This window comes from Rhinolophus sinicus, linkage group LG02 (assembly GCF_036562045.2).
Source record: "Rhinolophus sinicus isolate RSC01 linkage group LG02, ASM3656204v1, whole genome shotgun sequence".
Taxonomy (NCBI): domain Eukaryota; kingdom Metazoa; phylum Chordata; class Mammalia; order Chiroptera; family Rhinolophidae; genus Rhinolophus; species Rhinolophus sinicus.
Window position 1 is genome coordinate 181,785,362 of NC_133752.1, and position 27,875 is coordinate 181,813,236.

General features: G+C 37.3%; 1 protein-coding gene across 16 annotated transcripts in view; it reads right to left on the reverse strand.

The window, feature by feature from the left end:
* The window catches only part of ANKS1B (ankyrin repeat and sterile alpha motif domain containing 1B), an 891,644-nt gene that overhangs the window by 517,723 nt on the left and 346,046 nt on the right, over positions 1-27,875 (reverse strand). For all 16 annotated transcript variants that reach the window (XR_012494067.1, XM_074326203.1, XM_074326202.1 and 13 more), the window contains one exon: positions 20,872-21,052. Coding sequence is in view for 15 of the 16 variants with exons in the window: in XM_074326203.1 (XP_074182304.1) it covers positions 20,872-21,052 (181 nt within the window). In the remaining variant the exon portion in view is untranslated. The remainder of the gene's footprint in view (positions 1-20,871; positions 21,053-27,875) is intronic.

Genomic DNA, 27,875 nt, shown 5'->3' on the forward strand with positions numbered 1-27,875 from the left:
TGCCATGATTAAAATTGCTTTACCACTAAATTGCACAAGGGTGCCTGGTAAGTAGAAGATATGCAATAAATAATTCTTGATGACAGCCCCATCTCCCCTCATTTCAGCAAATTAAACTGAAGTTGCAAAGGCTTTGAAGAAGTCACACTAATTAATTGCAGAGTTTGTCCAGGAAACACACTCCTGAATTCCACTCCAGCTCTGGGTTGGATGATTAAATCATGAACATGACTGTTTTGATGAGAGAAGTTTACGTGTTCATTTAATCTAAGTCATCCTTCACCTAACATAACACCATCCACACACATCTTTATTTAACTTTTGAATGAGATGAAGAGTTGACGATTTAAAGCACTTGGTCATTTTTCTTTAGGATATTATTCTTAAACAAAATAAGCTTTGTATTATACTCTGGCTTTTGCAGGGTGACAGTATCTGAAGAAACACTTGAGGAAAACACTGTGGACTATATTCCCTGGGACCCAAAGACATCATCAGTGAAATTTCCATTGTCTGGAAACTTAAACCCAGGGCAAAGAAAATTAAACTATCATAAAAATATTTATTTTTCATGAACAAATTTTGATAGTAGTGCATAGCATTCAGCCATAATGAATCTTTTCTAATTTTTCTAAAGGAACTCCAAAAACTGAGTTCCAAAAAATGACTTACGCAAAAGTAAACTTTTAGGGAAAAGCATATATCTTCCCAGGGTAACTACTTTTAAGTAATTTGCATGTTTTAAATACCAGTCAGTTTGTTTTAAAATGCTTCATCATATTATAGTGATGCTTTGAGGTAGACTGCATTTTCCAAAGATAGTTACAACAATACTTCCTATTCCATGTGTTCTTCTAGAATCTTGCAAATTTCCTATTAGGAAGTAGAGCTTATTTCCTGTCCCCTTAAGTTTGGACAAATCTGTGACTTGCTTGTAATGATAGTACACAATTTCCCTAGCTAGGTCTTAAAAAGGCAGTGTAACTTCCATTTGTCCACCTGAATACTCAGGCCATTCCCAGCCTCTCCAGATGTCAGACAATTATCTAACTAAAAAAGAGCCCCAAGCCAAAGATTAAATCTAGGTGGGACTGCAAGATCATTTGGCAAGACTTCGGAAAGATCTAAGGCTGTACCTCATAGAATATGTAAGACATACAAAAGGCCCTTGCGTGTCTTAAAGGCATGCCTCATAGGTCCTCTCTGTTAAACAATATGGGGATTTTAAGTATCTTAAGAATACTGTTCTTCAGCAGACTCACAGGGAACCCAAAGTAGAGAAGGGATTATTTTGAAAAGATTTGTGATAGTAACTTTTGTCTAGTAGAATGACAGCCAATAAGATTTATAGAAAACCCACAAAGTTTTTATAAGTTATATTGGTGAAAACAATGCCAGTTTAAAAATAAAAGGAATGGAAATAGTATAAAATGAAAGGAAGTCTTTGGATGCTAGAACTAGTGTGGGCAAGAATCAAACTGAAAAGATTCCTTAGTTTTATACATAGGTTGCTTATTATACAAAAAAAGGATGATTCAGAGGGGATAAGGCGCCAGAGGGCAGAGCCAAGAGCCATGGAGAACAACTCTCAGAGAGTAGAACTGAGCCCTACTCACAGAACTGGCAATATGTGCCTCATTGGAATTCAGAATTTCTATGGACTGACGACTTTTCCATCTCCCTTTAATGGAAGTTTTTATTGTAGGTAATCTAAGTTTGTCTGATTAGATGATAAATATGTGAATGGCAGATCACCTGTCTCTTCAGTTCACAGGTCCTTTGCTTCAGGCATTTGCCTTAGGAGACTCAACTGCACCTGGACTAATTAAATGATGAACCTCCAGCCTGAGACTAGTGCTAAATGGGATGAAGCTTTTGAAGAATCTTGGGGAGAGGTGAATACATTTTGCCTGTGGTAAGAATGTAAATTGTTGGGCTAGAGGAAGACTGTATTTTATAGAGAGAGCCACAACTGTATCTCCTAACCCCACATGTTCGTCTAGAATCTTGCCACTCCCCCAGCATGAAGTAAAGTCTAATATTTCTCCTACTGAATGTAGGTGGATTAGTGACTAATTTATAACTAATAAAGTGTGGCAGAAGTGATGCTGTATGACTTCTGAGGGTAGGTCAGCAAGGCAATGCTACTTCCATCTTGCATCTGATCTGGAACGCTGGCAATGGAGCCCTGTGTCACCATGAAAGTAGCCCAGCTGCTCTGAGACAAACATGCCTTGAGGAAACGTGAACAAGCTTGTGCATGGAGCTCTCATGGAGGAGATACATGGCCAGTCTCCATCTTCTCCAGCCCCACACTGTTCTAGCTCAAGCTACCATCTGACTACAACTGCATAAGAACCCTGAGACAATATCAACCAGTGAAGACCTGTCCTGAATTCCTGAGTCATGAGATAATTATTCCTATTGTTTTAACCTATTAAGTTTTGGGGTGACTAGTTGCATAGCAATAGTAACATCTCTTCTAACTTAAAAAGAGACTTCACATTTAATTCCATTTTTTTTAACACTTATAGATTCTGGACCTTCATTACTCAGCTTTATTTTAGCCTGTACATAAGATTTGAAAAAAAAAAAAATTAGCTAGCTTCCACCAGGAAGTCTAAATTTGAGGTCAAAATTGGTTTGAATTCGTTTTTAATTATCATTCATTACCATAAACCATGGAAATTTACTTAATCCTTTTGTTTTCCCATCTGTTAACTGGTGATAATAACTATGAGAGAATCAGCATACGAGTTGAGTGAGTTAATACATAAGAATGACCCCTACATATTGTCTGACACATAACTACCTGGTTTAGTTCTACGGTCTACCTGGTGACAATCCATAGGGATATCGCTAAGGAAAAATTTTGCACATGGCCATCAGATGGTATATGCAGTAGAGGGAGATGGATAGAAGCAATGGCATTTCATCCGACAGCTGGCACATTACCTTGTCCTTTTCATGAAACTACCAAACATGTCTTCCCTTCCCTGTCAGCAACAAGTGAGAGACTGGCTCACTGCTGTACCCAGCCCTTAGCACAGTGGCAGGCATGCCCTAAGTGTTCAACAAACACTTGTTGAATGAGTGACAGGAGTAAGCTATGAACATGAACTCATCTGTAAAAAACAAACAAACAAACAAAAAGACAACTAAGCTAAAGACACTATTTTATCTCTCTCTCCATGAAGCAAAACTTCTTGGACTTTGAATTCCTTTTAGGTAAGGGCTGAGACTTTTATGTCTGTATCTCAGTGCCTAACAGTGACTGGAGCAAAAGAAGTGCTCCATAAATACTGGCTGAATAGAGGAAAAGAGTCGTTCTATCACATACCCTCTAAATACACAGAGATACTGCCAGCATTTGGGGCCATTGGAAAAAGTAAACGTCTGCTTCTCTAGATCCATTTACACTTAAGATTTCTGAAATAAGGGATCCAGTTTACGTGAACTAATAACAATTATAATAGGTGAAAATGGTGTACTTTCTAAAGTATTTTACAAATATGATGTAAGATGATTGAGACAGGATAACATGGTGGTTAAGAGCACAGACTCCAAGATAGAATGTACAGAAAATAGTCCCGTTCCCACTCTCTTCTAGCCATATGAATATGGGCAAGTCAGTGAAAGGCTCTGTGCTTTCGTTCCCGTCCATAAACCACAGGTGAGAGTAGTACCTACATAGGTGCTATTGTCATCAAGATTAAATGAGCTAATAATACAAAACATGTACTAGACCATTGCTTAATAACAACAAAGATGTCATCACAAACATCTAATTGAAAATGACAACTTTTATTGCTGAAATGAAGGAAACTGTTTTAACTACTTTAAAATTATTTGGAATTAAAAAATGAATCTTGTTGAGTGAAGAAAAGTTCTTCATAAGGCTTTAGAAGTGGTTACATAAGTACCTAGAGGCCTCTACACACTACAGGGAAAGCTAGAATCTTCTGCTTTGAATTTGTCAAAATGAACTAAAAATAGATGAAGAATAATAAATACTGAGCTGTGAGTGCTAGTGACAATAAATCTACGCAGACCCACTGGGTTATGCCAAAACATGTTCCTAACTAAATCTAATTTGGTTGACTTTTTCTGTTTAATTAGTGAATTCTATAATTATGTGTTCTGAAAGTACGGATTTAATACCACCAAGGAGCACTAAAGCCAAGTAGAGAAAAATACTAATACTTCTAACTTTTTTGGAGGACTTGCCTTCTTGTAAACAATGCAATTAACCATCTAGAGCAGGGGTGTCCAAACTTTTTTCAACGTTTTTCACCAAGGGCCATATACGGTAAAATACACAAACAGCGGGGCCACTCACTCGAGGTAAAGTACGTACTGCCTCACCTGGTTTATTTAAGTAAACTAAATATATTTTTGGAATTTGCTGCGGGCCAATTAAAAATGGATTGCGGGCTGCAGTTGGCCCGTGGGCCACAGTTTGGACACCCCTGATCTAGAGGAATCCTTATTAGCCTGCATGATGAACGCTGTGAGAAAGTGAGGCATTTCCACTTCTCTTCTCATCAACACCTGAATGAACTAGTCTGATTGAGTTAAACCTAGAACATTTCCAATGAATACAAGCACGGGGGCCTACCGCAGACCTTCTCGTGGGAGAAAAATTATTATCATTGGCAAAGCAGACACAGCACTGCATGTCTTATCCCTTCTAAGCTCTTGGTTACCTAAATATTCAGAGCTTTCACCAGCTATGTATGTAGAGAGGCCTACATGTTTCACAAAAGCAGATATAAATTACAATCGGTGCATTCATTCTTTCAGAGTGACATCTGGATACATTTTGTTAGGGTATACATTTTTTTCCCTTTCATTTCTTCTCTCTCTCTCTCTCTCTCTCTCTCGGTAATTAGAATGCTAGTAATTGCTTAATCTTGTCCTTTTTAGAGATGTGTTTGAGAAATACATGTATTTGGGAAACAATGTCATATCATGTAATATCAACAAAAGTGGGAACTTTTTTTCATTAATAAAGGAGGGGTAAAAGAGCCAGTTAAGAAATGAGCAGTGGGGCACATAATTGTATTTCCTAGCATCTATGGAACAATGGATTGTTGCTACAATAGAGAAGATTTTGAATGAGCTTAAAATAAGATTTGACTGATTCTTAATGTATTTTGTTATTATTAACTAGAAAAAAATTACCTTTGCCCACACTTTTAAAATTTGTACTTAAACTTACTTTGGCTTCCTTATCATTTTTTTCAGATTAGTTCTTGTTGACTAATTGCTTTACTTCTATCCTTCATCCTTCTCTTTAATAAATATTTATTAGGCAATAATTCATTTACTGACACTGTACTAGGTGCCTGAGATTCCAGTAGAAAGGCATCTAGATCTATGATCATTAAGCTTATAATACAATAAAAACAAAACAAATAAACAAAGGCACTTAGGGTGGGCCCCAAATCCAATGACTGGTTGGTTTATAGGAGGAAAGGACGTAGAGACAGAGAAGGCTATGAGAAGATGGAAAGAGAGACTGGAGTTATGCTGCCACAAGCCAAGGAACACCTGGAAGCTAAAGAGGCAAGGAAGGGGTTTTCCTGAGCACCTTCAGAGGTAGAATTGCCCTGCTCATACCTTGGCTTCAAATGTCTAGCATCCAGAACTGTGAGAAAATAAACTATTGTTTCAAGCCACCGAGTTTGTGGCAGCCCTGAAAAACTAACACAGACATTGACTTTGAAGGACCTGTGGGTCATCGAAGTGGGGAGAGGTCCAGGAGAAAGATGAATTTAGAGGTTTCAAACTCCAGTTTGGTTTGGAGATAAAACTTTCAGGAACATCAGCATATGATTGAGCAATCAAGCCATATAAGTGGCTGAAGTCAGCCAGGGGGCAGTCTGTGGAGTGAGAGAAGAGGAACAGTCTAGAACCCTGAAGAATAGTAACCTGGTAGGAGGGAGCAGAGCTAGCGATACTCACAAAGGGATACCAAGAGGGAGACTGGAGAGGTAGAACAAAGACTGGGAGAGTGTGGTGTCATGGAGCCACAGGTTTCACTGGTTCAGTGAAGCAGATTGGTCAAGTTAGATAAAGGCATCATCCACTATATTTAGGAAGAGACAATCCTGGGGATCTAAGATTTCAGTGCAATAGTGGAATGGTTTTGGAGGAGTGACCAACAGATGAGAAAGTGAGTCCAGGAAGTATAGACAACTCTTTCCAGGAGGCTGACCGTGAAAGGGAGGAAACCTACTGTCACTAGAGTTAGACAAAAGATTAAGGGAGGGCTTTTCCTATGACTTAATCATCAGTATTTGAATTTCCTTTCAGATGATTGTGTTTATATCTAATGAGGCACCTCTGATGTTTAGACAATGATGATAAAACAAATAACACAATACCTATTGTTGGCCATAAAACTGCTGACTAAATTATAGCAAAACAACAACATGTTTTACAGATACAAATCTGAAAAGTCAGTAAATGAGAATCTGTTGGTAGAAGTTTCCTGCATAATTTATAAGGAGGCTAAATTGTAGGCAGGATAATGTTTTGAAATGCAAAACAGCTGACTCATAGTAGAGATGAAGAATACTGAATGACCCATGAAACAATATCTTATTGTCACATACAGGGCATAGAAAATTCAAAACTGATAAGGCATCAGTCATCTCAAAGTAAAACGGCTTTAATGAGGGTGAGTCATGGTGCCATCCAGGGAAATGAATCAGGTGCCCACATGCCCAATCTTCTTCATAATTACAGTTTTTCCCCCTTTTAAATTAAAACTTAAGAAAGGTAACAACTAATGCCCCTGTGGAACAAATTTGGCCAAGTGGAAATATACAATGGCCTAAGAAGTAAAATGAAACTATCAAAGGGATGCACCTTTTCCAGCAAGGAAAAAAGAGGAAGAGAGAGAGACAGGGAAGGGATGGAATGGGAGGGGAGGGAAGGGGAAGAGAGAGGAGGGACAGGGAACCATTACTTTAAATGTAATGTCATGTCTGCTGGCCCCAAAGACTTTCAAATGCTTTTATTGTATACTCTATTTCAGCTTTGACCTTCCCATCATCACATAACTCCAGGAGCTTTTTGTCAACATTAAAGTCTTAGATATTGTACCCGAGGCTCCTATGGTTTTCTGCTCAAGCATCCCTGTCCTCCTAGCCCCTCACCCTCTAGCATCGTAAGTCCCGTAAATTCTATACCTTAAATATCTTACTTCTCTTCTTCCCCAGAGCTACAGCCCTGATCTAAGCCGCCACTGACTCACCTACACCAAGTCTCACTTATACTGTCTCTCATCCCCTCTACAAGAAGCTACAGCACAGCAACAGTGAATTTGGCAAAATGCAAATCAGTTATTCTGCTGTTTAGAACCTGGGGTGGTTTCTCTCTAGGGCCACAGCAAGCCTGTTAGAGCCTTTGAGAAATTTGAAAAAAGGTAACCATCCCCTCAAGCAAAGAATGAGTCAGATTTCAGACCCAATCCTTCCCCACCCCACACCCCCACACCCCAGGCTTTTTACACCTTGTAGAAAACTGCAACACCCTTTGCCCTTAGAATAAAATCCAGGCTCTTTAAGATGGCTTGTGCCGCCCTCTACAACCTCGTCTCTGCCAATCTCTGCAGAATCTCCTCTTGCCATTCCTTCACTCATGTGCCCTGGTCCTGCTGTCCTGCATCAGTTTCAGTTCCTTGAACATATCATGTTCTCACTTACATCTTTGCCAAATCTACTGCTGTTTGGAAAAATCTTCTCTCCTGCCTGTCCAGATAATGCCTGCTCACTCTTTAAGTCTTGACAGTGACATCACTTCCCGTCACAGGATGTCCCAGACGTCCTTGATTAGAGTAAGTCTTCTTGTCACACATGCCCTCAGAGCACCTATGCCTTTGAATAACACTCATTGGGACATGTTGAAATTGCTGATACAAAGTCTGCCTTCTCTAGGACTCTCAGCTCAATGAGAGCAGACTTTATTTGTTTCCCACTGTATCATCTCTACAGTAAGTGTCTGACACTTAGTAGGTGCTCAAGAAACGTTTATTGGCTGAGTGAATAATTAAATGCATGGGGAAAGCCTGGAATCCTTGTTGCAGCACAGTGTGGGTAAGTTTGTCAGAAGACAGAGGTCTAGTCCTAGTTCTAGCACTAACTGACTAGTCGTGTGACTTTAAGCAAGTTTCCTTAACCACCGTGAACCTACTTTCCTCACCTTGAAAATGGTGACAAACTATCAGTCCTATTGTTGTGGGGCTCAAAGTAGGTGAGAAGGGATGATATTTATTGGTTGCCTACCATGTGCAAAGTTCTACGCTAGGTGCAGCCTTCTACATTATCTCAAAAGAAGTAAAAAGAGTCTCTAAAAGGTTATCATTCACCTAAACATCACAGTAAATGCCAAAACAGGGACTTACGCACAAATTTCTCTGGTTCCAAAGGTTCTGCTGTCTCTACCTCTTTCTCTATTCCTTTCCTTCCTCCCTGTTATTGCTTCAATATCCATTCGATACATTGTTCTAGTCATGGGACAAGCATTGCTTATTCTGTGAAACCATTTCTGACTCTCCTAGGAAAATTTATATGCTCCTATCTCTAAGTTCATATTGTTCTAATGTAATACCATTGGGCTTTAATTATTTGCTCACCACAAAGTTTGTTGGAGAAGGGACCATTGCTTTCCATTCTTGTATGCTTAGTTTCTCGCCTGGATGTTAGCATTTTGTAAGTACTAAATGAGTATTTGTTAAATGAATGAATGAACTTTCTCTATCTCATGTTATTAATAAATTTGATAATAAAACTAATTTTTATTTAGTGCTTATATATAGTTTATTTTATAGCCAACCAGTAACTAAGGGTTCTACCACAATGGCTCATATGCTTGAAATTGCTAAGATAGTACAATGAATATATAACACCAGCTCTTATCTAATAACAAACTTCTGATTTTAAATAAATATATTAAAGATGAATTTTAAAGAATAGCTAATAATTGCTTGAAAGGGAACATATCAAATATGAGGTATGGAGATATATTTTGAATTCAGGTTTATTTTGAATTTGATAGTCTAGTTTTTCCTTCCTTCCTTCCTTCCTTCCTTCCTTCCTTCCTTCCTTCCTTCCTTCCTTCCTTTATATGAGCCAAAGCCATTACCTTGTTTCATGTTATAGGCAAGAGAGACCAAAGTTGAACACATGACCAGCCCTCTTTGCTGAGAATCTCAGTGTGGGGACATTTTTTCTATCTAGCAGCAACAATAAGATAGAAATTACTTCATTTATATGAATAAAGAAAAGGAGGTTAAAAATTACAGATGTTTTAGTTCCAACATTTGTATGTGACATACATTTTTTCCCCCAAGTTAATTAATGAAAGTCTGGTCATTTAAAAAGTTATTTGACTAACATTTATACACAAGTCTTAGAAAATAGTTTCAGATTCCATAGTTTTCATTTTCTATATGGCAACTTCAGGGAACAAATATATTGTTAGTAAATAGCAAACTACTTAGCCTGGAGAACTTGACATAATATTTCCTGTAGTGTTACACTCTTCCAGAGGATTATAATTAATAGGAGAAATAACACCGAGTTGCAGCATACTGGCCTACAGCACGTCAGTGGACTAGAAGACTAAAACAGAGCTGAAGGTTTCCTTTATATTTAAATGAAAATGAATCCTATTTACTTGATACTCAAATCAAGAAAAAATATATAAAAATACTTTGAAATTATGTAATATATGATCTAAATCCTTCATTTAAGACAACAGCTTGTCAAAATGCTAATTATTAAGAACTGAAAGATCTGTTTAGGTAATAATCCTTCCTTTCATATGTGCTAAGTGCTTTCCAGAAGGAAACTTGAAATCTATCATTATCTTTACATAGTCAACTCCTGATTATCTGAGTTAATAAAAAGAACACAGATATCTGTGCCAATAGAAAGAACACACATACATAATAGACTTGTTTTAGATCTAAAAAAAGGGATCATACCAAAATTACATCTTTCACTCTGAAATAAAAGTTGACTCTTTGCAGCATTTTTGTCTTCCTACTATACTCCATCAGTTTTTCTAGGGAAGGAGAACAATACTGTGGAAAACTCATACACATGGAAGTGAGAGCTCCCTCTAGGTCATGTGAACTGCTTGCCAGAGGTTAGAATTTGGTTAGGGGGATTCCTTCTATACATTGGATTTCAATTATTGCTAATATGTTAAAAGTTCCCATTTTCAAGGATCCAGGTTCTAATACAATATTCTCAACCAAACAGTTGGCAAATGCAGAAATTAGCAAAAGCAGTGGTAAAGAAGTCAGTTCTATGAAAGAAAAAAAAAGTTATAATATGCCTTGCTTTGACCTTGTGAAAAAACAGAGATCACCAGAGTTTTTCCTGTTATTTTTTAAATTAAGACTTAGATATTGGTCCACTAAAATAAACAGGGGAAGGAAATTAGTAATTAGTGCACATTGCAGATATATTGCTTTTTAGAGTGATATGAATGATTTTGGCAATGCTAGGGCAACTACTTTATAATTATCTAAACAAACTGAATAGCCTCCCACTGTAAATAACTGCTATCTTTTCATCTGTGAAATCAGATCAACTATGTAACAAAAATTTATATTAAAAATGACATTTCTCTCTGAGGCATTTTATGAAATGACCAATGAAAGATGGGCTCCATGGCTCAGAAGAAAGCAATGTAGTTAAGAGAAAGACTGGTACGGCCTTATTGTATAGATAGAAATAGACACTCAGTAAGGGAAAGAATTCCAACAAAACAAATATTTATTCAGTTATTCACTCGTTTACCATTTACTGAGCATCCATTGTAAGTCAATCACTGTGCTAAGTGCTGGGGATACGTCTTAACTGAGAAGTGGTCTCTGTATTCAAGGAGCTTACAGACACATAAACCAATACTTTTAGACATAAAATAATAGTAAAGGTATGTGAAGAGTGTTGAGGGGGGAACATGGATGAAAGAATTGTTGGAGTTAGAGAAGACTTCACAAAGGAGATTGCCCTTAGCCACATTCCATACAAGAACTGAAGCTTACCAGGTAAATTACATGGAAAGGCAGACCAAGCAGACAGAAGGATACTCTAAATCAAGAACCAAGAACTCCAAGAACAGTGTCGTTAGGAGTACATGGTGTATTTGGGTAGAAGTAAATTAGAAGTTACAGTCAGATAATTAAGGGTTTTGTTGGGCATGCTAAGGCATTTGGACATTCCCACAGATAGAGACATGACGTACTCGTAGAAGTTGTTAAACACTGCAGTGGCATGGTCAGATATCGGCTTGAAAAAATTAATTGCATGAGAAAAAGCCAAGTCCTGGAGGAGGGAGGCCTTGTTGGGAAGCTTCAATCATTTAGGGATTTCAAGTCTGTGTGATCCCCGATATAGTTTCCTACCCTCCGGATTATGTCTTAGGATTTTACTATTAGAGCTTTAGCTTCACAACTTAGTACCTATTAAAATGGAAAAAATGGTACGATGGCTATGTGTGAGAGCCTTAACTGAGCTGGGCTTGGGGAGGAGGGGTGAAGGAGGCAGTTTTCAAATTCTTCACTCTCAAGCACGTCTATAATCCCAGTGACAGCCGGGGGACTAGAGTGATCAGAGGTTTCTCCAGGCCAAAGCAGGTGAAGAAAGTCTTCTTTCTGCTCAATCAAGGGAATGTGACACATTGTTTTCATTTTCTATCTCTGCATAACAAATCACAATAAACTTAGTGGCTTACAACAACATACATCTATTATCTCACAGTTTACATGAGTCGGGAGTCTGGGCATGTCTTAACTGGGTCCTCAATGAGGGGTCTCACCGTGTTGCAATCCAGGGTTAGCCAGGACTGAGACCTCAAGTGAGCCTCGGGGTGCAGCTCTGGTGCTCCTGGTGGTTTACTTCTCCAAAGCCAGCCTGTCTCTCAACATGATTACAGACCTCAATGATATCTTCAGAATTCCTTCACCTTTGCCATAAAATGTATTTTAACTATGGGAATAATACCCCTTCACTTTGCCATTGGCTGGTAGCAAGTTACAGGTCCCACACACACCTTGGGGTGGCACAGGAGCACCACACAAAGGTATGGGTACAGGGGGCAGTGAATCATGAGGCCATTGTAGAATTCTGCTTATCACAGATGCCGAGAGTCAACTAGAAGAACTGAAATTGATACAGGATAGTTAGCATGTCCCTAAGTAGACAGGGAGGTCCTTGGTGGAATAAAGAAAAGACAGTCATATCCTAAAACTTCAGGTTTTGAAATCACTCCTTCGCTCCAGGACATAATGTAACAAGGCCTTGACGTTAATCATAAAATTCATTTTGGCCTGACAAATGGAGCTGATCTGATAAAGAGTGGGTTACTTTGCTGATTCCTTTAGGATGGGCAAGCAGAACAAACCTCGTAGATGAATTTCATTAGAAGGTGCCAGTTCCCTTCTTCAAATAGTTCCCTTCTCCAAACAGCTCCCCTTCCCCAAGCAGGCAAGGGAAGGTATAAAAGTAAGAGCTTTTGCCTCAGTCATGGGGCACCCCCATTCAGGACCGCCTCCCACTCAGGAGCTGCAACCTCTTCTCCTGCTTCTAATATACTGTCCTCTTTTTAAAACTCTTTGCCTCTCCCTGGTCCGTGTTTCCATTCTTCGGTTTCACGAGACACGATTCTGGCCCACACTCGGAAACTGCTAGTGGATCAAACATTACCTACATCAGAATCACTACAGCTTAGAGCCAGGTAAGCAGAGAACAACTGATTTATCAAATAGGTAGGAAGTTAACTGGGGAGATAATCTGGAACAAGTTCTGTCATGGGCTGGCTCACTACGCCATGGTGCATGACAGAAGCCTGCATTTAAAGGGTTGGGCCCAGGTACACACCACACAGGGCGCCAGTCCAACAGAGACAGATGTAGAGAAAAAGGGGGAAATGTTCTCACAAAAGAAGACTGTAGAGATAGAAGATGTGATCAGAGAGAAAGGTCTAGCACTTTGGAAACTGTTTTCAACTAAGGGTAGAGAGGGGATTGCTCCATAGCATAGACCTGTAAATACCAAGCCTTTTTCCCTCCATTAAAAAAAAAAGTATATAGATACCATATATATATATACTATATATATATGTGTATATATATATATAGTATATATATATGTATATATGTATATATGTAGTATATATACATATATATATTTAAATATATATATATATATATATATATATATATATATATATATAAAGTTAGGTTTTCTTCTACCATTTTACATTTAGTGATATTTCAAGAGACGTAAGCAGTCTGGTAGAGAAAATCAGGAAAGAAAAACTATGGAGCAAACTAAAGTAGACAAGATAATTACAGAGAAGATATATGCAGCACTGAATTTAAATCGCAAAGAAAATTCAAAGCAGTTATATTTTCACACAAATTAACAGAAGGTAAAAGCAAGAGAAAATTGAGTTAATAAAAGATTAAATGGAAAAAAAAAATTTCTACACAAAAACTCTCTGAAACAGTTCCTCTCTTGCCTCTGATATAATTTTGGATGGATTAGTACTTGTGGAAGTCTGGCTCTCCCCAGCAGTGAGTGACACAGATTCCAGGTTCTGCCACCCTCCCACCCCATATAAGACTGGAGCAGAGAACAAATGGAAATTCCAACTCTGCTCATCAGTAGGTTCACCTGCCTGTTCTAAGCAACTCTGTGGAATGAAGGTTCTGGTTGCCTGGCTGGACTCGTAGCATCCGGCTGCTCTGCATTTGGACTGAATTCTGAGAGTCTAGGCTCTGCTGTCTGCCTAGACCTATTGTAACCACAGCAGTACAAGTAATAATAATGGTCACAGGTATTAAGCCTTTATGAAGTTACATTAATGAAGCATGTGTTATGTTCATGTATTTTTCATTTAGTGGCACTGGCTCAATGTAATAGGGATGGTATTTTTTGTGTGTTTTTTTTAATTAAATTTATTGGGGTGACAATGGTTAGTACAGTTACATAGGTTTCAGGTGTAGAATTCTGTAATATGTCATCTATATATCACATTGTGTGCTCACCACCGAGGGTCCGTTCTCCTTCCATCCCCATATATTTGACCCTCTTTACCCTCTTCTACCATTCCCCTTCCCCCCTTACGTTCTGGTAACCACTAAACTGTTGTCTGTGTCTATGAGTTTTTCTTTCTTTCTTTGTCTTGTTCCTTTATTGCTCTTAGTTTATAATGGATGGTATTTTTCAAAGACTATATTGATATATTTCCATTCTTATATTGAGTTCCATTGGAAACCTCTCTTCCCCAAGGTCTATACTTGAGGCCTTCATGCCCAGAAGAGGAAGGACATACAAGCCTTTGAGAAATTTTAATAGGGAAGATAGGGAAATAGTTTGGCCTGTGTCCTGAACTTTTCTTTCTAGACTTTGGCCTGGAGAGGCTATCATGTAATAAATAGGTAATGGGAGAATATAAGGAAAGAGAAACCCGGGCTCCAAATCCTATCTAGTTTCTGGCCATGGCCATTTCTGAGTAAACTTGGTAGCTCTGCATAGTATGGACTAGTGAGGTCTTGAGGATTAATTTTTCTGAGATCTGCGTATTTTCCTTGTGAATGAGACCCAGAGGTTCCTGTGGCCTCCAGAAGGGGGCCTCAAAGGTATCTGGGCTGAAAGCCAAGTAGGCGGCCATGAGGCGGGCTTGGCAAGGAGACAGGTTACTGCAGCAGAGGCTAGGGTGGATAGATGGCAGATGTGGCAGATTGAGAGGGTCCAGTTTACCAGTGAGAGATGAGCTGAAATGAGTCGGCCCAAAAGACCTGGCTCTGGTCAGAATGATCTCGGCCTAAATACATCACCCACAGGCCACAGGTGTACTAGGGGGGATATCTACCTCCAACTATCCCTTCTGCCCTGCTAACCTCAGGCCCCACATACTAACCATTTGTTAGGAGTTTAACTAAAAGCTAATTCAAACTTTTCCCACTCTCCTTAATTGTCTGATCTTTGCCCTCCCTGGTCACTCTCCAGGGAAGGCTTTGCCTTTAATTCACAGAAAAAATAGAAGCCATCAGACAGTAAAATGAAATTATATAATTTCTCTCTGCTTACAAATCTGCCAGTGAATTCTCACTGCTCTTAGGACTCTTTTGGTCTTAGGATAAATACCAAAATTCTGAACATAGCTTACCCGGTCCTGCGCAATTGATCTTTTACTCCCTCTGTGGCCTCAGTGTGGCCATATTTGGACAAATAAAGTCCCTTCCCGGGAAGCTTCACAGACCCCTGCCTGAGATCACTCACACTACTCTCACAGCACTGCACGTTCTCAAATGTCACACACTGAGTAACTATACTCCTATTTATTGTATGCTGCCCAAATAAACCAATAGTCTTATTTCAACTAATTTCACTCAGAACACTAAGTTTCCAACCGATTCTTTGTACTAACTAAACCACATTGTTCTGACAGACACCTAACTGTGTAAGACATTTTGATATTTTTAAGTATTGAAAAGCAGCGAATATTTTGTTTGTCAAGCATCCACTAACCTCTATCTTGCCTTCTGTGTGATGCAATGTGCACAGAAAAGTGTTGGAGAAAAGTCAGGTGACACCAGACAGGGAAGAGGAAAAGGAAAGTATAGAAGAGCCATTTCATGATTTATCAAGAAGTGATAAGAATATACTTTTACTAAGACTTATATATGACCTTTGATATAAAAATGCTTTCCTTTTGGCTACCTAAAATCCTGGTCAACTTAAAGTATTGAATTTAACAATCAATCATTCAGATAATTTGTTTAATGCATTTTTTTTTTTTAATGAAAATAAACCTCAAAGATATAATTATATATCATTTGCACTAACCCTTAACTTCCTCCACATCAGTTCACTCTGCGTCTCAGATTGGAGCTTGAAGATCATGTCCACAGCCTGGCTTGGGCCTTCCTGCCCGCTGGAGGTCAAAGCTCCCCTCAGTTACCTGTGCCCAGGGGCTGCTGGAATAACTCTGTCTCAGCTTCAGGAGGCCTATTTCCAGTCTGTGTGAACTAATTAAAAGGAAGGCCTTCGTTTGCCTTTCTGCAAATCCCTGAGCAGTGTGCGAGGTCCATGCTACCTTCTCTGTTCTAATTTTAGCTCTCCGCTAATGTTTCTCCTCCCTTGCAGAAAAGCATTCTCTGCTATTAAGCACTTAAAAGTTTTGTTTTTGTTACTTCTCCCATTTGGAAAGAAGTACTTTTCCATGACTCTTTTTCTAGATTCCCTCCCTTCCATCAGTTTTCTCCAGCAGGAAGTGATGGTTTGAAACTACTAACTAAACTGGAGATATTTATCTAGGGCAGTTAACTTGGTTAGCAGGTACCTAAATGTGCTAGCCCACAAAATTCTTCATCTACATAGAGCTTTCTGGAAACAACTTTCCATAAAGAGGAAGCATCTTCTATTATTGGTGATTCTCAGTTTCTTTTCCTTCAGTAGTTTATAACACACCTGACCAGGACATTTTCATTGAGGAGCTCAGACTCATAGGTCACTCATTGTGGGGTAAGGCACTGTTTCTCAGTCTTTTACAACTGATAGACGTTACTTTTGATAAACATAAAATTATCACATAGCTTCCTCCCACTCTGTCCTTTCCTTCTGACCTCCCCTCCCACACACACACACACACACACAAAATTCACTGTCTCAGCTACCTATCAGCTTATCTACTTGGATATCCAATTGTGTTTCAATTAAAACGTCTAAAACTGAGCTTCTTCATCTCATTATCAAGTCCATCCCACCAAAGGTCAAAAGGACCCCAAATCCTTGAGTTACACCTTTGGTCTCTTTCACTTTCTTATACCCTTTCATCTAGTCCATCCAAATAATATGTTGCCTCTACCTTTAAAATAGATCCAGAATTCCACCATCTCTCAACACCTCTACTTAAAAAAAAAAAAAAAAAAAATATCTGACAAAAAAGAACACCTTGGAAACCATTAGGGGTACCAAATAGACTGAAATACTTTATCAAATAGCTTCTCAGGTCACTCAAAAGTTTCATATGATGGTCAAGATCAGAGACAGCCCCATGAGGGAGTGATCCAGAATGGAACGTCACTCTCATGGGGTCCTTGGCACCTCAGGGAAGAGTGGACAAAGTATAGAAGAGGTAACCTCAGGTGAAGTTCATCTACATCATAATTTGTTAAGTAAATGGAAAGATTAATTTAAATATTATGAATGGAGATCAATGTAGAAATATAGTTCTTTAAAACAACTATTTCTTCTAAATAGTGTACTTATTTAACTACAGTATTTAAGGCTGATTTGTGTGGGGAGAGGCTAACTCAGCTGCTCCCATGGTCTTAAGACCCGGTAATTACCTCTCTGAATCTACCACCTATCATTCTAGCCCACTTCTTTAGTACCTCGACTCAAGCAATCCTTTGACCGCAATGGAAACTCCAACCTCATGATACTATTGGTTTTTCACTATTACTTGCTCCCGTGTTATCCTCTTCCACCTACTTCCCCTTCTTAAATTATATGGTAAAACATTATTCTCATTCTCTTGCATTCATATTTCCTTGCCCTTTTATTACTTCAATATACCCAATTGGCAAAACCACGACCTATGTAAAATTCAGGCCCCCCATCTGAACTGGGTTGGAGAAAAACACAGAACTACACTGGCTAATCTAATTTTAAGTTTATGGACTGTTAATGCTGCCAGGCAATCACAACATACCTCCCTTGTCCATTCACGGTCTCTTTATCCTAAACAGCTTTGGCTGTCTTTTCACTTTTGTAAACTGCCATCTTTGTTCTCAACATTCTGATTTGACTCATCTGATTAAACCAGAAACTTGAGAGCCCTCTTTGAACTCTTCTCCCTCACTGTCACATATCCAATCAGTTGTCATAACCTGTTAATTACTCTTTCCTTGTATCTCTCAAATCTGTTTACATGTTTCCATTGGTAATGGCACTGTTTCTCCCCATCGCCAATTTGACCTCATCTCCATTCTGTCTACTATATATTAATACTAGAGTGATCTTTCTGGTTAAATGCAAACCTGTTCATAACATTCCCAAGTCTGTTCAACCCCAAAGGTCTTCCCCTTTAACCACCTTTTTTGATTATTCATAAATTGATGCTTGAATTACATAATACAGTGTCTTCCAAATAGGGAGCTTTAATTACAATCCAGGCTACTTTTGAAATGGCCCTCTGTTATAATAAATTCTTTGGGTCACTTATTTAAAGTGTGTCATTAGTCTTTGTTCTATTAAATGACATTTTGTCAAGATTAATTTTTTGTACATGCAATCATTTTTAAAATGAACTGTAGATTTATCTGTTCATTTAGCTTATACTTTCAATTCAAGAAAAGGTCAGCTACTTTAGCCTAAGTACAGACCTATATTAGGCTCTTTCTATCTAAAGGACTGAAGATTTCAAATAATATTAAAGAAAAATAATTATATTAAACAATAATTGTGATAATGTTAAGGAAGGATATTAGTTTTCATAGTTTACAAAATGCATTCACATAAATAAGGTCATTTATTACTACAACTACCCAAAGAGTCGCTATTATTTCCCTTTTTCAGAGGAGAAAACTGGAAATCAGTGAAGTGAAGTGATTTGATGGAAAATATCTAGGCAATTAATAACAGAACTGACTCTGGAACTCATTCTATTTCAATACATACTAGGTGGTAGTGCCTGCATATGGAGGTTCTTACATGCAAATAACAAAACATCAATGTGTTAAGATAATGAAATGCTACTTTTTCAAGTAGATAAATACCTACCTTAAAAGTTTTACTTGTACAACTAAAAGTTTTACTTTTTTAATGTAAAACAAATCAGCATTGTCCTTCCACATTATTACTAAATATCAGTCTACCCTAAAATTTTGGATGTATAACACGGAGGTGACATATTATATTAGGAAACCATAGTAACATGCTATTTGAAACTATTTCAATCGTTAAAGGTTAGATGTTGGTTCTATTCAAAAGCTAGAGACAATAAATAAATAAACAAGTGAACAATGTAATTTTACATAGTAAATAAGCTCTGGAAAAAAAATGATGATTTGACAAAGGAAACTAAAGCAATGTTGAAAAATGGTTAAGAACATGAACTCTACCACCAACTCTGAAACCCAGCTCTAGTACTATGGATGGTTATTTAGTTATTTATCCTCTTTCTGTGCTTCCTTATCTACAAATAACAATACCTGATTCATGTAACAGTTTTGAGGTTTAAATGAGTTAATATGAATACAACACCTAAAACAGTATATGATGCACAGTGTGAAGTATTTGCTTAAATACTCATTGTTTATTAATATTAAAGATGTTAAATTCAATATATTAAATACTTAAAATTTTATAAGTTAAATATTAAAACATTAAATATTAAAATATTTAAGCATTTGTTTATTATGTTTATTGTTACTGTTCTTTCACAACTTTGTTATTATAATTATCATCATAGTGAGAGCTCTACTTAAGATAGGGTGATCTGGGAAGGCCTCTATGAAGAAATGCATTTGAGCAAAAATCCAAATGACACTTAGTCACATAAAAATTTGAAGACAGAGATTCTAGGTGGCAGGACCCAAAGTATAAATTCCCAAGGACAGAACGCCTAGCTAAGAAGGTTCATGTGGGCCAGGATGAGTTTGCTAGACGTTAGCTTAAAGAGATAGTCAGAAGTTTATACTGAATTTCATGGCCATGATAAGGAGTTAGATTTTAGTCTAAATTCAGTGAGACGCCATTGAGCATTTTATACATGATAATGGCATACTTTGATTTACATTTTATAAATATCACCAAGTTGCCATGGAAAGACTGGATTATACCTTCCACAGAATATCAATCTTACCACTTCCATTAATCATTATTCTAAAAATCTTAGTTTTGTTTATTTTTTCCCCTAAGGGGAAAATAATTATTTGGCTAATAATTATTTGAAGTTTGTATTGGTGCTCTTAAAAGTAGAGTCAGAGTAAAGGACTTAAATAGGTACATGCGTATACACTCATATAGTCATATGCACACTCATTTTGAACAAAGATTAAATGCAATACCATACAGACAATACTTTATGATTCTAAAACTCATATTAATCATATTTAGTGGGTTTTTAAATTATACCTCTTTGGAGAAAAGTAGTTGAATAGTTCATTTACTTTAAATTAGATACAAAGAGAAGATATTCTTTAGGTCCCATTCTCATATTTCTGTCCTTTGTCCTTTGTACCAGTTATTAACTCCTTGACCCCAAAGAAGGGAAGCGTTGCAAATGTGATTGGGTGGAACCAGGTATGGTTTACTAGTGGGTGTGGTCACTTTCCCTAATCGTCCCCTTAGCCCCAGCCTTATTTCTCCACAGTCCTCTAAGTTCACCTTGGTTTCAGTAGATTGACAGCCCACCTAGACCACACTGCCCAGCTCAATCTTACCAGATAACCTTGAAACAGGTTCTTTCTCCTCAGAGCAGCTATCAATAAAGTCACATATTGATGAGTTAGTTGATACCACTGGGTGGAGAGGGATAAATAGCAGTGGAAGAAGAGCATTTCTAAGTCTCTGGTATTTTACTACCATAATAGCATTAAATCATCAACGTCATTATCTAACACCTAAACGGCTATTAATATACTCAAAAAGAATGTTACATCCACACTGACAAAAATCATAACACCCTACACGCCACACATGTAGGTGAACGAGGAACACACAATGCAATTTGTACAAAGGATTCCTCTTAATTCCTCTAACTCATAAAGGTTTTATGAGTTAGAACTTTAAAAGTTCAAAAACAGCGCTGCATTAAAGTGAATTGCTTTACCTGTTCGGCCGGTTCCTTCAGTCTTGACGTCCGTGATTCCCACAGAAGAGGTGTGTGGACTCACAGGAGGGCTGGAAGTAAAGCTCGTACACCCTGTACATGTGTTGATTTCAAAATATTCTTGGTTGTGATTCATTCGATGAAAATCCAGAGAAGACACAATAGATGTTCGTTGTTTAGGCTAAAATAAATGAAGGTGACGACAGTGTTAACGCAATCATGTTCATCTGCCACCCAATCTCCCCATCAATTTCATCTAAGTGATGATTTTTTTCAGTTACACTACCTGGTTTTCATACTTAAAATATAATTGTGCTTTACAGAGAGACACTAAATAATTCCTTGATGAACTGAATAATGAAAAAAGAATTGTTTAATGAAAAAATATTAAGGCATAGTTGATAAAATAATTTAGACTTTTTGTTAGGTTTCCCCTGAAGACTGTAAAAGTATATTGCACAGAATTTCTCTTAATGGTCAATTTGGAAAGTTGCAATTTTAAGTCACCTTTCATTCAACTAACATTAGGCATCTGGCATTTGCCAGACCCTGAGGATATAGAATCTAATAATAAAAGCGCCCTCACAAAACTGAAGCATTATTAAGGCAGTTCTGGATTTTTTTTTTTTTTTATTCTTTATATAGTCCAAGGAATTGGTGACATTAGATATTGTCCTCAAGTACCATATGCTGAAATTTTATCATCAGAATTAAGTGAAGTTATATAAAACATTTTCCAGGATTTAAGAATCTGCTTGGTATTTGTAATAAATTTTGATTTTCTTTTTTAAGGATTTTAATTAATCCCCAAACAGCAAGAAAACTAAGTTTAAACATAAAAGTTAAATAATAAAGTGATGGCAGCTATAATCACTACCCCTTTGTCAGTAAAGAATTGTTCCATATAACAGTTTTCTTCCATAGTTTTAATTATGTTCACTCATTTCCCTGCCTAGCAGAGCTTCTAACATAGTCCTTCAAAAAAACTGCCATCTTTTTGGCTCTCAGAATTGTTTACATTTCTCAAGAATCAATCCGACTATTTTTACTTTTTATTCTCATTCATATTACTTAAATAGCAACAATCTCACATTAATAAACAAGAGGTTAACTGCAATCTCTTAACAATACAATTTATAGTACTCTACTTTTCCCAAAGTATAATAAGCTGTTGGTTTAATAACATTTCCATTGCTGTCAAATTCTTGTGAATTTAATCTCAGTACTTTACAGATTATTTTCCTGCATAACATTCAAGTTACCCTGTCTCTTCCAGCTCATCATGTTTTCAAGTAAATATTAAAAGTCTATAATCTAAAACAGACAATGATATTGAAAATGTCTGTATTTTACAGTCTTTTTATATAAAGCATGCAAATTATCACAATACGCTTTATTCTTCTACCACTGAAATATTTTTTATGAAAGAGATTGAGAGGCATAAATATTGTTATACAAGAAAGTATCAGTTATTTATTATTATTATGACATACCAAGTCAGTAATAGAATTCAAATTACCATGTTTCCCCAAAAATAAGACCTAGCCAGACTATCAGCTCTAATGCATCTTTTGGACCAAAAATTAATATAAGACCCGGTCTTATTTTACTATAACATAAGACTGGGTAATATAATATAATATAATATAATATAATATAATATAATACCGGGTATAATATAATACCAGGTCTTATATAATATCAGACCAGGTCTTATATAATACAAGACCAGTTATAATATAATAATATAATATAATATAATATAATATAATATAATATAATATAATATAATATAGTACTGGGTCTTATATTAATTTTTGCTCCAAAAGACGCATTAGAGCTGATTGTCCGGCTAGGTGTTATTTTGGGGGAAACACGGTAGTACCCATAGAGGACTCAGTGGCCTTTGAAGTACGAAAGATCAGGGTTCAATGACAGGTTTGGTTTCTCCTGAAATGTCTATCCTTGGGGCTACTGAATTTCAGTTTCACATTCAATGTTCTTTCCACTGGACTATATAACAGCAATTAAAAGTCATGAAATATGACACTGGTTCCAATGAAAACACAGGTGTGTTTATCATCTTGGTTTTGTTTTATTGTGTTGTATTGAGTTTTTGTTTCACTTTGTGAAACCAAATTTATATAATGTTCTTTCTGATAAACTTTATAAAGATCAAGCTAACTAATGTATATGACTTCTTTATTTCCAAATTTTTCTTAAATACATCTTTCTGAACCCTGACCACCCAAAGTTCTAATTACATTAAAAACACATTTGTGATGTTGTAATGATGAAAGCAAACAGGTGATTTTTCGCTACAATGTAATTCATTCTACAAATATTTGCTGAGTGACTAAATTGCAGATAGCATGGTCAGCACTGTGATAGGAACAAGTAAGTCAGACACTGTCTCTGTTGTCCAGGTGATAATAGACTTTACACTGGAGAAGGGATGGTGTATGAAGGAAGAGCTAAGCCTTCCCAGGATTATGCTTCAGTACAGAATAGGACAGTGAAAAGGGCTCCGATACGTGGAGGTATAGACTATAAAGGGAGTCCAAAGGTGGGTCTGTACTTTAGGGAAGGAATCAAAAAAGGCTCCCATGAGCAGGTGATTGATGGTTGAGCTGAATCTTGATGAAGCAGAGGTGACAAGCAGACAAAAGAGGGTGGGGAGAAGAAAAGTACCAACTGCATATACTTCAGGATGTCTATAGTGCAGAGCATGTGAAGGTAGTGGTGGGTTCAAGATGTGAGCTATCATAAGTTGCAGGGGACAAATCATAAAGAGCTCTAAATGCCACGTTAAGGAGTTTGGTCATCAACTTGAATATTTTAAGGAACCACTGAATGATTTTCAAGCAAGGGGGTTTCAAAGTTGGCTTTGCATTTTAATAAACTCACTTTAGCATTTTAGGGAATGGGATTGGTCAGGGCCAGACTTGAGGAAGGAAGACTAATTAGACAGATTTTATAAAATTCCAGCCAAGACATAATAAGGTCCTGAAGTAAAAGCAGGGCCAATAGGGTTGGAGATAGCAGATGTTTTTCAGAGATGCTAATGAGGTTAGCTCTTTAGGTCTTGGCATCTGATGAGCTAGGAAGGTTGATTTTAAGGGAAGAGAAAAGGGTGACTCACAGATTTCTCACTTGGGTAGATGCCAGAAGATAAGTATTTTGTGGAAAACACAAATATATATACATTCTTATACCAGAAGTATACAAAATGAATACTACTGGGACTCAGTATAGACAACTTAGAACATGGTTATGGAAATCCGCATGGTATTTCCCCTTCTTTCTATGAGCAGAGTGCTATGATCTCACTGTAGCATGGCTTCAAATATAATATCTGGAGGAAGGGAGACAGGCTAATGGAGATTTCAAAGGGAAGAAACCATTGATCAGTGATCACCTAACCTCATTCTTATTTGCTCCTTCAGATCTGTCTATTGATTATTAGCCAGTTTAAGGTACATTAAGGTATATAAGCCCAAGCTCTCTGAGCATTTGAGGTGAAAAATGAGAATCATTATATGTTAGTTATGTTCTAAGAAAGGGATCAGCAAACTATGGCCTGTGGCCCAAATCTGGTCTGCTTCCTGTTTCTCAAAATAAAGTTTTATTGGAACACGGCTATGCTCATTCATTTACTTATTGTCTATGGCTGTTCTCACATTACAATGGCAGAGTTGAGAAGCTATGACAGAGGCCATATTATGCCCAACGCCTTACATATTTGTTATCTGGTCCTTTAGAGAAAACATTAGCCAACCCTTGTTCTAAGAGATCATGACATATAGTTCTGTGCTCAACAAAACCATAAGCAGAGGCTCCTTTTTATTTCCCAGCCTTATGTGCATTGGGATTGGACATGTAACAAATTCTGACCAACTGACTATTAGTAGAAGTGAATCTTCTCCATCCCTCTATTACTCTCCAGATGATGGAGTTGTAAGACGAAGGAGGATCACTCAACCCACATTGGACATAATGAAAAGTTGAAGTAAGCCTCCTTTATGTTCAACCAAAGAGACTGAGATTCTGGTTTTGTCTACTATGGCTCCTGGCACTACTTAGCCTAACTAGCAAAGAATGCAGTGGCTCGGAAAGGTTACATTATTTATTCCAGATTATATAAGCAGTTAGCAGCAGGGCTTAGATTACAAGGAAGGGTCATGTGTTCAAGTCTAGAATGAATGGTGCCACAAAACTCAAAGGACACATGCAAGATTAAGAAAAGATATCTATATAGAGAAATGAAATAATAGCAATGAGAGAAAAGAATAGATGGTAGTGATATTAAAAATGAAGATAGAAGAAGATGAGTCTGAAATAGTCACTTAATTTTTCATTTTAATATATTCTTTTAAAAAAACCTATTCTGATGGAATCCTGCTAAGCCATTCAGTATAAGAAAGCAAAAGTGTTTTCACAAATTCATTGAAATTACAAGTGGAATGTACTTGTGTTCAACATGGCTCCTCCTTTAAAACATCTCCTCGCCTGCGGTCCAGCACTCATATCTCCCGACTTTCCAAAGGACTCGCTGGCATACATATTTACTTAACCGGAGTCAGCAAACTACAGCTCATGGGCCAAATCTAGTCTTCTGACTATTTTTGTGAAGCCTGTAGGCTAAGAATGGTTTTCACATTTTTTGATGGTTAAAAAAAAAAAAAGCAAAGGAAAAATATTAGTGACAGGTGAAAATTATATAAACTCAGATTTCAGTGCCTATAAAGTTTTATTGGAATATACCAGGGGTGCCAAAAAAATGTATGCAAGTGGACACTTTGTTCAACGTTGCTCAAGCAGTAGTTTGCCATAATCAGAAGTGTCTGGATGCTGATGGTAACTGCTTTGAGCACCTCTTGTAATTGTTGAAGTCAAACGTGACTTGTATTCATCTTTTGTTATTGGTATATATTGAGTATTACAATTTTAATACAGTTTTCCTTTCTTAAAATATCTATACATTTTTTGGTATCCTCTGTATATACGCTAATTTATTTACATATGGCCTATGGCTGCTTTCACGCTCTCACAGCAGAGCTGAGTAGTTACAACAGAGACTGTATACCCACTAAGCCTGAGCTATTGTATTCTCTGGTCCTTTATAGAAGAAGTTGGTGACTCCTGCAATAGAGTGATTAGATAATGTCTCTGAGGAGGTGAAATTGAACAGATACATGAATGACTGTGCAATATGTGCAACATGAAAACGTGGGGCCCTTTGTTCCCAAAGCAGGAATAAAACCAAGTTTTCCCTTTCTTCCATGGTCTCTCTCTCTCTCGACCTGTCATGGTGGTTCTATTTGCTACTTAATGTCTCATTCCCTTGGGCAAAGGGGCATTTACTGGATGAGAGCAGACCCTCACATGCATCCAGAGGCTCTGCCCGGCACCCTAGCCTGTGTACCTGCCCTTTACCTCGTCATGCTCAAGGTCTCACTGCTGTGCCAGCAGTTGCTGGGCTGGTTGGGAGCACGAGGATTGGGGGACCAGGTGGCCAAGAATATCACCTAGTAAGGTTGGGAGATGGTAGGATGTGGAACCACAGATGAGCCAAGGCTCCAAGCCCCAGCATATGCTCCATTTCCCACAGACTTCATTTACAAAACACAACTTCAGAGATAAAGATTATTAACAAATTTACACCCAAGAGAATTAACCCCTAAGCGTGAGGCCCTTCTAAGCGTGGGGACCATTGAGACTACATTGGTCCAACATCCATGAAGCTAGCACCATCCTAAATTATTACCTTAAATGGACAAATGTGTGAATGTACCAGGGTCACATACAGGATGGCATACATTCCCTAGCCTTATTTTGGATTCTCTTCATCAGAACCTATTATTATAAGAATATCTTTATGATCTGTAAAGATATAAATGAAATAATATATCCTGATGCAACATTAAGAATTCCACGGCATTTCTGCAACCCAGATAGATATGATTCATATATGAGTAAAAGGAGGACACATAATTCCTGACTTGGATGAGATCTAGGTAATGTGCATATTTACTTCCAAATTTTCTCTGGATAAGAATTGTTTCAAATACTAACTTTTGTGCTTCCTCTTTTGTTATATTCAAATCATTTAAACTAATGGACATTTTTAAAAATCCACTTACTTGGATTTAAGTGGATTTTAAATCATTTGAATTCACTTAATTGAATTATAAAGGGACCTCATCAACCTCCTAATAAAATGTCAAGTAGGACTAGAGGGATACTCTGGTGTCAGTACAAAGAAAAAGTGGTGCTAGCAAAAGTCAATGGGGGTATTTAATTATTCATGAAAAACCAAAGTTCAAAATGAGTTCCCAGAGAAGATGGCTGAATGTCAGAAAATTAGCGAATGACATCAATAGAAATATGTGGAAATGACAGACTACAGACACTGGCCCACTGATAAATTATATCAATATTAAAGCAATATTCTGTCAAATCAGTGGTAATAAATTAGATGCCTTTTAAATACTTTTAAAAATGGGAATGGACATGAGGTGATAAAAATGGGAAGCTAGACCAGTAGTGTTTTCTTTCAGAACTTTAATCAACATGGATTATTTTGTGTATCTGGGATAGAGTGAAAAAAAATTTAATTTTAAGTGTTTTCCCCCAAAAATGATACCTTATCGTCCCAATGCCAAAATATCTTCACTAATTTGAAATTCCAACTTTATCATACACTAAATTTCCAAATATAGACTGGCTTTATATTTTTGGACTCTACTACATTCCTACTGACCTACTTGTCTATTTCTGTGCCAATACCACACTCTCTCAATTACTGTTGACTTCTCCTATGTAGAGAGCTCCTACAAGTAAATGGATATTGGACCTCTGGTCCTTCTTTTTATATTCTGGGGTATTCTACAATCGGTGTCCTAAAGCACTTTCATTAATCTGTTCAAAAAATACTCTTGACCATCAGCCATGTGTCAGGTACTGTTTTAGGCTCTGGGGATGCATCAGTGAACAGATAAGAC